At 42.4% G+C, this 14,685-nt stretch overlaps 1 protein-coding gene across 1 annotated transcript in view; it reads left to right on the forward strand.

Annotated features, from left to right (window-relative positions):
• pard3ab (par-3 family cell polarity regulator alpha, b) overlaps positions 1–14,685 on the forward strand; it is a 335,934-nt gene that overhangs the window by 167,684 nt on the left and 153,565 nt on the right. Inside the window, exons 6-9 of the mRNA XM_051953203.1 lie at positions 3,431–3,522; positions 5,656–5,739; positions 8,647–8,772; positions 11,799–12,214. Coding sequence (XP_051809163.1) covers positions 3,431–3,522; positions 5,656–5,739; positions 8,647–8,772; positions 11,799–12,214 — 718 coding nt within the window. The remainder of the gene's footprint in view (positions 1–3,430; positions 3,523–5,655; positions 5,740–8,646; positions 8,773–11,798; positions 12,215–14,685) is intronic.

Raw genomic sequence — 14,685 nt, forward strand, 5'->3', positions numbered from 1 at the left:
ATTGTGTTGTATGTCGCTTTGGACAAAAGCGTCTGCTAAATGAAATTGTAGAATTGTAGATCCAGTTCAAGAACTGCTGGGTACTATAACAGACCAATGGATGATGTGCTCTGTTGGTTGTTGATTTGTGATTTACAAAAAGTTTATACTTGACATTTTACCACGCATTTTAGCAAAATGCAGCCGCACTCTGTGTAAACATTCAACTGACCATAAATAATTTCAGTCTAACAGGTCTGGTTAGGCTCAAAGAATGTAATAAAATAATTAAATCATTGATCTACACTATGTAGATTATTAAGAACAAAATGGTGTGTATACTCTTGAACCAACTGACAACTGAGGTAATCTGTACATCATCTGTCAATGAACTAAAGCAGCTCTGAGTTTATTGTATCTGCTAGCCTTTTTTTTTTTTTAGCCTAAATGAGTCAAAAAATACAAATCTGAAGTGTGTCTTTGCAACATTTTAAACCTGGTTAAAACGCTTTTAGCCTGGTTATTTAAGACTAAAATGCGAACAACAGACAACCCGTGGATATTCTGTTTGTTTTCTGAAAACAGAACCAGATCGACTGCTGATCCCAGTTCAAAAACTATTGGGGAATACAGCATAGACCAAGGGATGATGTGCAGTGTAGGCTGTTGATTTATGATCTGGAAGCTGTTTTAAAAATGCTTAAACTTGACGTTTTGGCTGTGCACTTCAGCAAAACGTAGCCACACTCTGAGTTGGCTTGAATATGCTCAAAGAATGCAACAAAGCACTTAAATCATTGTTATACGCTGCAGTTTATTGAGGGGAAAAAATGACGTAAGAATGGAAACCAAAGCTATTCACCCACTGAGGAGGGGATTCACATCACTTCCTACCTGGACAGATCGATATCTTAGACGTTTAGTTAATTAAGTGTTATACTGAGATGATTATGTGTTTCCTTAATGTTTTTGAGCAAATTAGCACTTCCGAAGTTGCTTTAAATAACCAGCATCATGCTGCATGGCTGAATAACGTGTCTCGTATAATTTCGCTTCCACTTTCTCCATCATTTGCTTCACCTTTTATTATCTTTTCATTTACACTCCCTGCCATGCACACACAGAAACACACACCGTGTCTGTCTGGGTTCAGAATAGATTTGTCAGCTACGGTCCTCTGAGATGTTGTGCACCGAAATAAAGGGAGAAGCCTGCGTGTGCTGTGATGAATGCAGATCTCATTTGGTTCTTCGTCAGATAGCGATTCCTCTGCCTCTCTGATGTCCCCCTGCCTCACTTCCTCTTCTCCTGATGAATATTAAATAGTGCTCAGTGCGTTCCCGAGGCTCTTTGAGTTGTTATTGTTTCTCAGTCTGTTGGACTCTTTCTGGCTTTGGTTTTTTTGTTCTTCCTCTAATGTGTGCGTGCCACTGCGTTTAGTCCTCGTACATGATCAGGGTTGCTCCGGTTTTTAACAAAAAGAGGTTTTACTATCAGTGAACCACCTTGTCGAACACATTTTTGGCAGTATAGTGGAATGTTCTTTTTATAAATGTGGTCAGAAGTTTTTTTATGATGTTTTTAAAAGTCTTGGAATGCAGCTGCTGTCCACCGATCCCAGAATAGTCTTTTAGGAATCACACTGCATCCTCTATAGCCTCCATATGTGCCTATATTACGATGTTTTTAGTCAGGAGATCAAAACAGAATTTTTTATTAAGACATTTGTAAGCTAAATTCCACTGTTAGTCATGCAGAACTTTCATATTTAAGAATAACAAGTTGCAAAATCGTGTTCTTCTTCAATGTTTGCATTTTGGAGCCAGTTTTGAGGGGCTGTATGACTTCTGTTCTTTTATATTTGTGATGCAATTACTGCAAGCATTCCAACCACTAATGGTGTTAATCAAGAATACACATGGGTTTGTTTTCCAAGTCCTTTAGTAATTAACAAGTTCTTAAAATTCTTTTGCTTTGATTTGTCTCTGAATATGTCAGACGGGATTGGCTCTCAGGGACGATGTGTTTCCACCATGATCCCAAGATGTTCAAAACCAAAACAGATCAAAATGCCTAGCATAAAATTAAAGAAATCTTAAAATTATGACTATAAAAGCAGCAATTTAACCCAAGTACTATAAATACATATGAGAATGAGAGGCATGTGGTAAATGACTGAAGGAACCTCTTATTGTTGGTACATCTAGGAAATTTTCATTAAAGAGCCAAAGTCTGTTGTCATGAGCTTGGAAACATTGCTCCACCTCCACCTTTTCTCACGCTTTCTGTTAGAAGAACGCTCCTATTTGTCATCTTTCTGTTTTCTCTGTGACCGTCGGCACTCTGAGCCAGAACGAGATGAATTCCAAATTAAAAGACAGCAGGCAAAAAAAAAGTCCTTGCATGCCGTTTCACTCGCACGCTGCCCTGAAGCTGTGTGTCCTCCAGGCACCCGAAAGTGTCATGGCAACCGTACGGCAGCCACGGTAACGGCAGGCTCATTTTCATACTGATGAGGCCAGTTGCCGGGGAGGCCTTCGCTGCTGCTGCTGCTGTACGCTCGCTCGTCTCTCCTCTCCGGTGTCGCCCTGAAATTTTAATGACTTTTCTTTCTCTGCTTCTCATTTTTCCTCCTCTTTGCTCTCTGCTCACCATGAGTGTGTGTGTGTGTGTGTGTGTGTATACCATCTCAGCTTCACTGTTCCAACACACCTCACAGTTGATAGCAAGCGAGAACAAAGGCGATGTAATTTCTTAAGAATTTTTAAAGGGCATGTATTTTTATACCTGTGGAAGGCCTCCTCCGGTCTGCTCCTCTTGGCTTCAGCAGGTTTGGAACTTATGTTTTAAGATTGTAGCGCTCACAGAAAGTCAAGAAACAAGCATGGGAGGTTGTTTTCCAGGACTAGACGATGCAGCTTAGCTCTTGAAAGGTCATCTCATCCTTTGCATTGCGCCATCTAGGAAGCCTGTTCCTTGATGCTGTGCGTCGACATTCCTGATCCCTGAAATCTGCCTCTTAAACCTCCCGCAGGATCTCTGTTGCATATCAAGCCCGCTGAGGAAAGCTATAAGCTGATTGGACGGCGTTCAACAAGTAGTCTGACACGAATCTCGAGCCAAGTCACGGTCAAGAGCATGAGTGCACAATCTGACGTGGAGCAACTGGAAGGGGCGAAAAATGTTGTGCAGTCTGATGTCAACATCGTTTTTCGTGCAAACCGGAGACACACTGACTGATTGTTAACCACTTTGTTTGCTGGCAGGGAAAACTGGAAAGCGGCTTATGACATGTCATCTTGCATGAACATCCAGTTACGGGTGTTCGCTGCCAATGATCTCATGCTACAGCAGCAAACGTCCAGCTCATGATGGTTTAGTTGGATGTTTTATGTGCAGTCTCACCCCATGCTCTTCTTTCGCTTGTGTCTTTTTTTTGTGCGTGTTTTAGGAGGACGAGGCCAGAGAGGAAGAGAACGGAAGGATCGAGCCGGTCGGACGAGCTGATTCCTGCATGGACCACACTCCTGTGAGGTCGCTAGAGTAAGTCGGTTTCCTGTTTGTGCCTTTTTACTTCCTGTCGTCGCCGAGAAACTCATGATGAGCAATCAAGGAGCGGTTTGATTGCAAAATGCGTGAAAATGAACCCCATCTTCTCAAAACGACAGTTCTGAAGTTCTATCAGACACTGAATTATTTGGATTTTGACAATATTGTGTTGAAAATGTATGCTTTTGGTGTTGCTACAGCTACGTAACCCCACAAGAATATTCTTTGTGAGATTTGGCCGACGCCACTGACATAATCTTGCTCTTACAGTGACATGTGTGTTCCTAGAGCTTGGTAATTAACTTGGTATGAACTACTGATTGTGACGATGGCCAGGACTGGAAAATAACACGAGTCCTTTGGAAAATAACATGACTAAGCCAGCTCTTCTGCCCCTTTTCTTCAGATAATAAGCACTTAAAAGCTCCACCAGCAGGTTCTATATTGTGGTCCAGGTTTGTTTGTAGAAAATCTCATTTTCAACCCTGCTTTCTGATTTACATAATTCTCTTTTGTGGGAGCAAAATGATCCTCGTCTCGCCATCAGAGCTCTCTCTCCCACGCACTAACCCATTCAGCTCCCGTTATTAACAACTGTGTTTTGTTTTGTTATTTTGCTCCGTTGCATGCTTCCAGTTTAATATGCAGGTATGGTATTATTATTCCTATGATTTCCCAGAGACTCTGGCTTCTCCTGCCTCTTAGTTGTCAACAAGGGGCCCATTTTCCCCAAGCTAATCATAGTCATTGTATCAAAGCTGTGAGTGGATCAGATGTGGCATCTTGTAAAATATGCCAGTGTATAGATGTTTCACAGCCAAACAGGCTGCCTCGGAAAAAGCAAATAGCTGTAACTGTGTTTTCTGCTTTTTCTGCGTTGGAGATGCATCTGTCTGGATGGAAGATAAACTCTGGATTGATTTTTCTTTTTCATTATTAAATCTGTCCTGTTTTTCCAGCTGCGCGCATCGCTTTGCACTCCTAATCTGCTTCTATTTTCCAGATATCAGAGATAAAGCTGCTGCGGACTGCAACTCTATTTTCTGAACATTGTGACTTTTCATTTGGGGGGCTTTTCATCTGCGTAGAGACCAAATGAAACACGCGAAAAACAGTGTAACATTTGGGGTGGAATTATTCTTGTGCAGATTTGCACACACATATCTTTGTGAATCCGTGCAGATAGGGGTGTTCTGGGAAAGCAAAGGTCGCAGAGGCTCCTCGAGGTGCCAACGCTCACACCTCCTAAACTCCAGCAACATGTAGCGCAGACCTCGAGCAAGCTAAATGTGTTGATCCAACATCCTGTCAGGAAGTTTTCTCTCGTTTTTCTTGCCGAGTTTGGCTGTGCATTTCAGCGGAGTGCCGGCACCAGAGACTCTGCAGCAGAGCAGAGGAAGCTAATTTCTCATTTAGGGAATTTAATATATCAGTGCCTGTGGTAAAGACTTTTTTTTTTTTGCATTTGTTTCTTGGATTAGTGGTTTGTTTACACTGTCACTGGGGTAAAGATTATTTCTGCTTTGTTATTTCTTCAATGTTTTCTTTACTTTGAGGTTTATTAACTTGCTGCTGGACACAAAATGTAGGTTTTCTCCCCACATATTCACTCACATGCAGCTTTAGAAGGGCGGTTTTGCACTTCACAGATCTTAATGCGTGTCTTGAACATTCATCTTACACGATAGCAATGTGCACCATTTCTAACAAGCACAGGAGCGGTAAACACATGGTATTCTGCGGTTAAACTCAGCTGCATGCCGAGACCTCTGTCTCTCATTTCACCCTTTGAAGATAGACCTAAGTTGTGTGTTTGTGAGGATTTTTGGAAACCTTCAGTGTTCCTTGTTATCCCCTTTTATATGATTTATTTGGATTGCTCTATTTTATTGTGTTTTTTGTTTGTCTATTCCAGCACCTTCTCTTTTGATTCATTTATTTGCACCACTCTGTTGTTGTCATTGTGATATTTCTTTCTTCCATTGCCTTATTTCCTGTTTTTGTTTTCTTTTGTTTTTTGCCCACATGGTGTCACCCCTCTCCTCTCCTCTTCTCTCCACTCCCTTCCCCCTCACCCACCCACCCGCCCTTCCTTGTCTCTCCGCCACCCACTCGTCCGTCTCCCAGAGACATTGTCAAACTGGTGGAGGTGTCAAACGACGGCGGGCCCCTGGGAATCCACGTGGTGCCTTTCAGTGGCAGGGACCGCAGGTAAAAATATCCGGAGCGGAGCCGCAGTGCTGCTCAGACAGGCTAGAAGAGAATCAAGGCGAGGATGAGGCAAGAATAGTGTCCACGGGTCTTTAACACGAATGTAAAGGGGCCGTAAATGGTTCGAAATGTGTCTCTGAAGAACTGAAAGACTGTTAGAAGAGTTACTAGTTTGTTCATCTCTCTGCTAATTCCAGTTCTTCACCTTAACTGCGTGTCTTTAATTTGAGAAAGTTTAGTTCTTTCAACATTCAATCTTTTTTTTTTCCTCTTTTGTAACTTTTTGTCAGTCTTTAAGCAATGCTACACACCTGACAGCTTTTAGACTTTTAAAAAGAAAAAAAAAGAAAATTGCTCACTTACCCACTTTAGCTGATGACTTGTCAGCTTTATTGTAGGCTCATAAAAGAATTCAGTTTCTGGTAAAAGAAAAAGAAATGTCTTAAAGTGTGTTGTTTTGGGCCGTTTGAAGTCAGACACACACCCATACATGAAAAGTTCCACGCATACCGGACATTCCAGTTTTCTGCCCGTTTGTAATCGCTTCATCACACAAACCTGACGACACATGCACGCACATACACAGGGTTTAATGTCGGCATCATGAAGCCATTTTCCAGTTTACAGCAATCAATCACGGTTGTTTAGGGTTTGCAGGTGACCGTCATATTTCTCTGTGGCTGCCGTCACATCAGCTTTACATTATTCAAAGAATACACTGAGCAGCGCAACACGCAGCACACATGGAACAAAGCTGTGAAGGAATTAGAGGAATTTCACATCTGGTTTAAATATACCCGGAGAGGCAGTTATAGGAGGCTGTGATCCAAGTCATGAAACACTTTGGAACAAAAAAAAAAAACTCATCCAGTTAAAAAGCTCAGTACAGTGGAGTGTACAGCAGCGTTTCCAGACCTGACATTTACGCGGCGGCTCCTGATTTAAAGAACGCCGAAAGTTTATAAAGTTTTAATTCTGATGCTTAATATTCTTTTATAGTGCCAACATATTTCCTGCCACCAGCCACAGCAGGCAAGAGCAAGTCCCACAAATGTCCAAACTTTCTTTATGTTCCGTGTGACTCCGCCCGAAGGCTTGCAAATATCACGGCCGACTCTAAACTCTGTTGCACTTTATTGAAAATCAAGATCGTATCACTTTTCTCGCTGCCCAACTTAATCAACCTAAAAGCACATTTATAATGCACTTTTCTTTTATTGGGGAAATGTCAGTTTGGGCGTTACACCAAGATTAAGATGCCCGGCTTTCATCAGAGAAATGGCCCCCCCTCCGCAGCAAATCACATTGTGTTCTCGCTCAGATTCAATCAGGGGAATTGTCTGTGAACTTTCTCAACTCCTGAACTTTTCTGCCCCCACTGTAATCACATTCCCATTCATATTGAATTATAAGCCTCGGGCGAGGGCAAGTATTAAAGCCTAAAATCAACCCAATTTACCTAGGCGACGCTGGCTCGTACCACCTCCGAAAAAGCCTTGATACACACAGACAGAGACTATACACCGAAGAGGACTCGATTAGGGTTTGTGCCGTCTTCCCTGCCCATGCTTGATTTTCTTCCTCAGACTCTGGTGTATAATCCGTAAAGCGCCCTTTCAGGTGAAGTTAGCCTCTCGCTGCGGCTGTGTGGGGAAGCATAAGCCAGTTTGCCACACCAGATTACAGGCCGACAACCATTGCAGCTCAGCACGGCTCAAGTGCTGCAACGCGATAGACCAGCTCCTCTCTGAGCTATCTGCTGGTTTAATACCGCTGTTTTTTTTTGTTTTTTTTTTTAATCAGCCACTCCCGGAAACCGCTTTATTTTCTTGCTCAGAAACGGGGACGAAGGGGGATTGAAAATGAACACATGCAAAGCGTCGATCCAAGCAGACGCACAGCTGACTGTTGAACCTCTGACTGCTTCCCCTGATGAGCCTCATCGGTGCAGTGATGATGCTGATGATGGGACCACGCCGTGTCCTCGTCTCTGGCACCACGTGATGCAGCCGAGGCAGCAATTAGTCAATGCTTCCCGTTTATGAGAGAGAAAGCTTTTCACGGACACGACACAGACTTGATTCTTGGATAGTCATCTGACCATGGGAACGGGAAATCAAAAATGCATTACTGTGGTATAAATAATACAAAAACCACAGAACATCAAAGCACTTGGTGGTAAATAACCAACATATTGGGTAAAACAGTGCACAAGTGTCTTTTTGGTTCTAAAACATGGAGTGCAACTGTGCCCAAAGAAAACCACAATAATCCTTATTCCAGTCTAGATTAAAATAACTAAACATAGACTTATATAATCAGTTAAAATATAATAACTTTCTCGTTTTTTAGGGAAAAAGTACTTGTCAAAAAAGTGTGTTTGAACTGATTATTTAAATGTTGAAACTTTGCATGAGCAAATTTAATGCCCTGGATGGATGTGGTGATGGTTAGCATACTTTTCATTGTTGTCCGCCTGTTGTAATTTGTTAAATATATCTGATAGAGTTGTGTGTTATTACTGGTGACTGCCTCAGCACACCTTCACCATACAGTCGTGTAACAGCGCTCCAGTTTGTGTCGCAATCTGTAACGGCAAAATGTAAGACGGGCAGATTCTTATGTAAGAAACAACTTCTAGAATTAATTTACTTCAATAGATTCAAACCATCATAAATTCAAATGAGTTTTAGTACCAGACAATCAGTGTAAATCTATGAAATGAACCATAACTGATTTATTGCACCATTTAATGTTTCATGTGTGCACTTGCAGACAAGTGTTTGTTACCGGCAGCGTTAACCAAGAATAAAGTATATTCTCCACTGTAGCTCTCTTCAGGCCATATTGAATCCTCTGACTCTGTCTCATGTTCCACTTCTTGACATGAACTTTTGAACATTTCAGGACTCTTGGCTTGTTGGTCAAGCGTCTGGAGAGGGGAGGCAAGGCCGAGCAGCAGGGCCTCTTCCAGGAGAACGACTGCATCGTCCGTATCAATAACGGAGACCTGCGAAACATCCGATTCGAACAGTAAGACGGCAGCTCAGAGGAGCCGATGTTGAGCTCTGGTGGTCCCTGAACTTCCTGTGTGACTGGCTTTCTTCCCTCTTTTTAAAAAGCTGTAGTCCTGAACCATTCTTTCAGCTGTTATCCTCTCCCCTCATGCCTTGTCTCCCTCCTCTCTGCTCTCCTGCCAGCGCACAGGCTCCTCCGCTGCCTGTCACTGTGCTAAGCTAACCTTCCCCTATTTAACTCCTGTAGGTCACAGCCTCAATTGCTGAAGCGATCTCTTCAATCCTCCCAGCCTTTATTCCCCTGTGTGTCCATAGCAGCTCCACTGGACTCCTGCTCTTGCACCTCTTCCCTCTTTCCAGAATGGGAAAAAAGGCTCCTAAAATTCACTATCTCTGCTTTTCAGTGCTGTTCATGTCTCGTGCTTTCATTCCCTGCCAAACCAAACCCACTCACCCGATTTCTAGATGCAATGTGATGCATGCATACTTTGGTTCTCTATGTACAGTTTTACTTGCAATATCAGAAAATGCAGTCATGCATTCGTGTGACCGGCGTAAACGTATACTAAATACGTCCGTGATTCGAAATGCAATATACATTTCCAAAGCAATATACATTATGTAATGCATTATGCAAAGTGCCACCCACACATGACCTGGTGGGGATACATAATGATGATGCATTGCTCTCCCATGGGAGTCAGTAGTCCCCAGAAATGCAGGGACTTACAGGGTCTGTTCTCACAAATTTTAAAACAAACAAAAACACTCATGTTTTTCCATCTAACTCCAGCAATATCTAGGCATTGCAGATGAATGTGATTTGTTGCTTGAGGCTTTGAGAGTATTTTCTACAACTCTAATTCAGTAGCGGTTTAGGGGTTTCCGTAGAAGGCAGCAGGACATTTCACCCCACATCCAAGAGTCTTTATCAATTTTGACTGATGGAGTTAAAGTTTTTTTGTTGCCACCAAATCACATTACTAAAGGCCCATGAACAACCCGAGACTTTCACATCTCAAGGTGTTACTGGTGGTGAAACTCCGTAAGGAGGGCTCTCAAGACTTTGTTTTAAGTATCTGATAAGTGTTGTTGCATCCATCTGCTGTAAGGGGTGAAGATGAGAATCTGCAACTCCTCGTCAGTTAAAAATTGACAGTCTCTTGGATGAAAGTCCAGCATCTTCAAAAACCACAACAAGAAGTCCAGTCTTCTCCTGAAGCACCTCAGATTACAATGACCTGCATGATAAAGAATCAACACACACACAAGACGAATAGTTTCACTTCAGTAGCAACAGATCTTTGATGACACAGCATTCCTGTATCTCAGATAATCCAAAGAACATGTTGTTGATAGTTTTTGAAGACACTTATTTCTTCATCTAGGCAGGGTCATGCCATCTCAGATTATCATCTTTTTTAAAATAAACATCTGCTTAACCATTTTTGATTTGCCTGACATTGTTCTATCCATCTATGGAATATTTTTTTTAAAACATAGTTGTAGATTTTTTTGATTGATGTATCAAATACTTTCTGATATATTTTTTTCTATTATTTTTCAATGTTTGTTGACCAACTTTTTTTGCATATTAAACTATGATGCTATATTTGTTATTTCTTGGTCTGTCCATTCAGAATCTGCAATAATATTGATCTCTAATGACCAAGGAGCTAAAATGTGTGTGTGTGTGTGTGTATATATATATATATATATATATATATATATATATAAAAGTAAAGCAGTAATGAAAAGTCCCATCTTTGAACACACATTACAAATTAAAATGATAATGCTCAAAATAATTTGAAAATTCCGAACCCAGTAGTGCAGATTCTGAATTAATGGCATGATAATAAATGACACTGACAGTTCCAGGCTTCTATCTTAAATAGTTCTGGAGATATTGTCGTTCAAGCATAGCCTCAAATTTCAATGTCTGAAAATTTCACAGATATCATTTTAATTACCCATGATTTATGATTTTAAAAAAAAAACTTTCAAGCGAATCAGAGATGGTATAGCAGAAGATCCCTGCTGATTTAAGATGGAATAACCTTGCAGGCATTTGACAGTTAAATCAAAACTTGCCTGCAGGAGAAAGTGAGATATTCCGTAATTTGGACAAACCAACCCTTTTATCTCAGTCCTGTTATGCCACTCCAGTCAACCCCTGCTGTTGGAGCCTGAAGTTACGTGATGGGTGGGAATAAAGCCTCCAGACATAGCTGTTTAAAGTCCGTCAGTGCAGCAGTTGCTCTTGTTATTTAGCAGTATTTTTATACGGGAGCAGATTTCTTCTCGTCTGACACTTGATCCGGCCTGAAATCCTAAAGATGCCGTGACAAGTCCATCCTCCTTGGGGAAGGTTGTTAGTTGCTGGGAAAATGGGCTTGGAATTTCTCAAAGAAATTCCTCAACAGTCCAAGTTATAGTTGTCAATCAAGGGGAAATGGGGAGCAATAGAAATTCTGGGAGCCCGAGCAATTTCCTAAATGTCCGTTCAGCTGTTGGGAGGGCCAAGGAAGAGCCATACCGAAGTGAGCTTTATTGAAACAGGTGGCGCTAACAAGGCTCTGCTTTTACAAGGCGCTGACAGCCAACATAAGTTTCCATTCACACCTACTGTACATGAGCTCACACCGAAGGGGGTTTTAAAAGAGGATTTTCTGCAAACTACCCGACGGATAGAGGTCTCCTTCATCTGCAGCCAAATGAGGGGATTATGTGATGGAGCTGTCGGGGAGGGTTCAGTTTCTTTTTAGAGCCGCTCACGCTGGCAATAAGTATTAATTAACATGTCAGAATGTTCAGGTGGGCGAAGATGGATTTTAAATATAGCATGGATGTGTATGTGCTTGAGAAACTTCAGGGTAGCTAGAGTTCTTCACTAGACAAGTTTGCACAGATGAGTATGACTGTACTGTATATGATGTTGTGTAAGGTTAAAATCAGCTGAAAATGTGACTTTCTCCCTCTCCATTCCCCTGCCTGTCCTTTTTCCGTGTCTCTTCCTTCCTCCCGCTCTTTTCGTCCCAGAGCCCAGAATATGTTCCGTCAAGCCATGCGCTCCCCCGTTATCATGTTCCACGTGGTTCCGTCGTCGATGAAGGCCCACTACGAGCAGCTGTCTCACGCTGAGAGGAACCCGGCATACGCCTCAGGCCGTTTTAGCCCGGACTCCCTCAGCGGCAGCACCGTGTCCGGCATCGACCACACGCCGCAAAGGATGTCCCGGCACGGTTCCCAAACGCACCCGCACACCCATCCGCACCCTCATCCCCATCTTCACCCCGATCCGGCCGATGGATACCCACCTCTAACTCATCCAGCGGTCTCTGCAGCCAAACCTCCGACTGGTCACACCCATTCGCCTCAGAGGGCAATGAACTCCAATCAAAGTGGAGGATTTATAAAAAAAGTTGGCAGGAGACTCAACATCCAGCTGAAGAAAGGTGAGTTGGAGAAAAGCACCAGATAAAACACACACACAGAAAATTTCTCTTGACTGGTGACCTTCTTGTTGGGACATTGCAGCAAGTTGTTTAGTGTGTGTGTTTAAATGTTTATAACTATGAGCAGATGAGCTTCAAGAGATTTTGCCATTGACTGACAGATTACATCACTATCAAAGGCTTGTTGTGCACTTAGACTTCAATGAAACTCGTGTGTTTCTGTTTGATTGCAGCCCTAACAGTCAGACCTTTGAAAGATTTTTAAAACCTAGAAAAACATTCGCAACTTCTATTTTCAGAAAAGTTCTTTTTTGTTATTGTGGGGAAAAAACCCGAAGTCATCTCAGTCCCTTACATGATGTATTACATCATTTTGTTTTTGAAGGATCATCTGATTCTTTCCAGAGGGGCTGTAAAAGTCTCTCCTCATGCTTTGCATTCCTCTGGCTTTCAAAAATGAGAGGGATGTTGTGTATTTCTTTCCCCAATCTTTGTGTTTCAGCTGAATAAACAAGCAATTTCCTCATTCCCGGCACATCAAAACAAGTGTAGGAACGGTTTGTTGAAAAATGGTGAAAACACCAAAGCGTGCAAAATATGAACAATGATGTAACGGGCTTAAAAACACCCAGAGTTTCCCATACTGATGTCAAAAGTGAAGGTGAGAAAACCAAACAGAGTATGGTAGATGGAGGTGTGGAGCAACAGGCAACGTAAGGAATAAAACTTTAGAGAGATCTCCTCAGTGTGGGCTTTGACTGACAGCTGGCACAGGTGGTACAAACCTCTGCCAGCAGGATTCCAGGTGTTGGTGCCAGGTCTCAGGGCCAGAGAGCTTGTTGCTAAGCAGCCGCTAGTCCCTGTGCACTGTCAAATGCCACAGCAAAGAGTCTGACAGGGCTGCACCATATGCCCGCTGAAGTTTGCAATGAAACCTGTCCTCTTTTGAGGGACTGGAATCAAGCCAGAACATAAAACATAAAAATGTCCAGATGCTTGTTGCGTATTCCTGACTGATGGTTATTTCCACTTATTCTTGTATCATATTTTCTTACTCTCACCGCTCCTCTTCCTGCTTGGTTACAGTACCCAGAAAGACACTACATTCTGTGCAGGATACGCCAGGAGATCTGTTATGTTCACAGTCAAAGATGTTATCTGTTCTCATTCCACCTTTTGTTTGGTGTTGTTGGAGCAGACACTTGACAGCGACTCCCGAGAGGCCTGTTTGGCTCATCTGTTCTGTTTTTTGGAGCACCGACTTAAGCCCACAAGCTTTGAGCGCAGATTAAACCCCTGCATTGTTTATGCAGCTCAAATCAGACACCGGTCCCGTCGCAAATCCCAGGGAGTATCAAAATCAATCAAAGAATCTGATTCTGCACAGGAAATTGCTTAGGTATGTTTTAATCAAGCTAATGGGAGTTTTAAAGATCCTCCTCCCTGTTTAAAGCCAGGAACTCTACAGGCATTTACCGGTGAGTATAATACCGCACCTCGCCTGCCTGCGGGAAGTTGATTGGCTCATCAATGTAGGGGATTAGGTAGAGGATGTGAAACAGAATGGCTAAGTGTTCTGCTATTCTTTGCATCAGCTCAGTCAGACAGGCAGGGAGGATTAAGGCCAGTGCTTTGATACAGCAAGGACGCTCATTATTGTTCTTACATTAACCTTTTTTGTCAGTCTTACACACAGTGTCATTTGAAGCCGTTTCTTCACAAAGCTCTCTGAAAAACACTCATGTAGTCGCATGTTCCAGAGGGTAAGATCTGGCCGAATGTCACGCTTATGCAGATGGAGCTTCTTAAATGTGTTGATCATCAGTGTGTTGACACAGATGGAAGTGCGGGAAGGAAACAGTGGCACCGCAGTTACACCTTTGATAACCCTCGGTAGGGTAGTGTGTTATTAGCACAGGTTGTTTTTCAGTTCCAGGCTTCAATTAAATACAGAGCGAAAGTGCTCCAAGTCTTCAGGCTGAACTTTCAGTGTAATTGCATATAATTATTAAGTTGTTCAGCTTCAGACTTTAAAAGCCTTACATTGTATGCTACTTCAGTCATTCACGAAGAACCTCCTTTAGCTCGGTGCTGACAGGATGGAGGATTTTTCTTCATCTGCTGTACTTACCTCGTCTAATTGCAAGACGTTGTTTTTGTTCGGAATATGGATGATGTAAAATACAGGCCGGCGCTCCTAATGGTTCATAATGATGCACTGTGAAGGGACTGCAGGCAAAACTTATAAATGTAAACAAGCAAAATCACATCCGCCCACATAAACACAGATTAATAAGCACAGACAGATCAGCAGCATCTGAGGATGTTGTGTACTGGAAGCACCAGGTCACCAGAGACTGAAAAGTGAGAGTCATTGTTGTGTTCTCTCCAAAAGGTTGTACAGTTGCTAGTGTTGTTGGTTTGCAAAATGGAAACAAAACCATAAAAGGGGATTTGCATGAGAGAAGGAG

Source organism: Acanthochromis polyacanthus, chromosome 9 (assembly GCF_021347895.1).
Source record: "Acanthochromis polyacanthus isolate Apoly-LR-REF ecotype Palm Island chromosome 9, KAUST_Apoly_ChrSc, whole genome shotgun sequence".
Taxonomy (NCBI): Eukaryota; Metazoa; Chordata; class Actinopteri; family Pomacentridae; genus Acanthochromis; species Acanthochromis polyacanthus.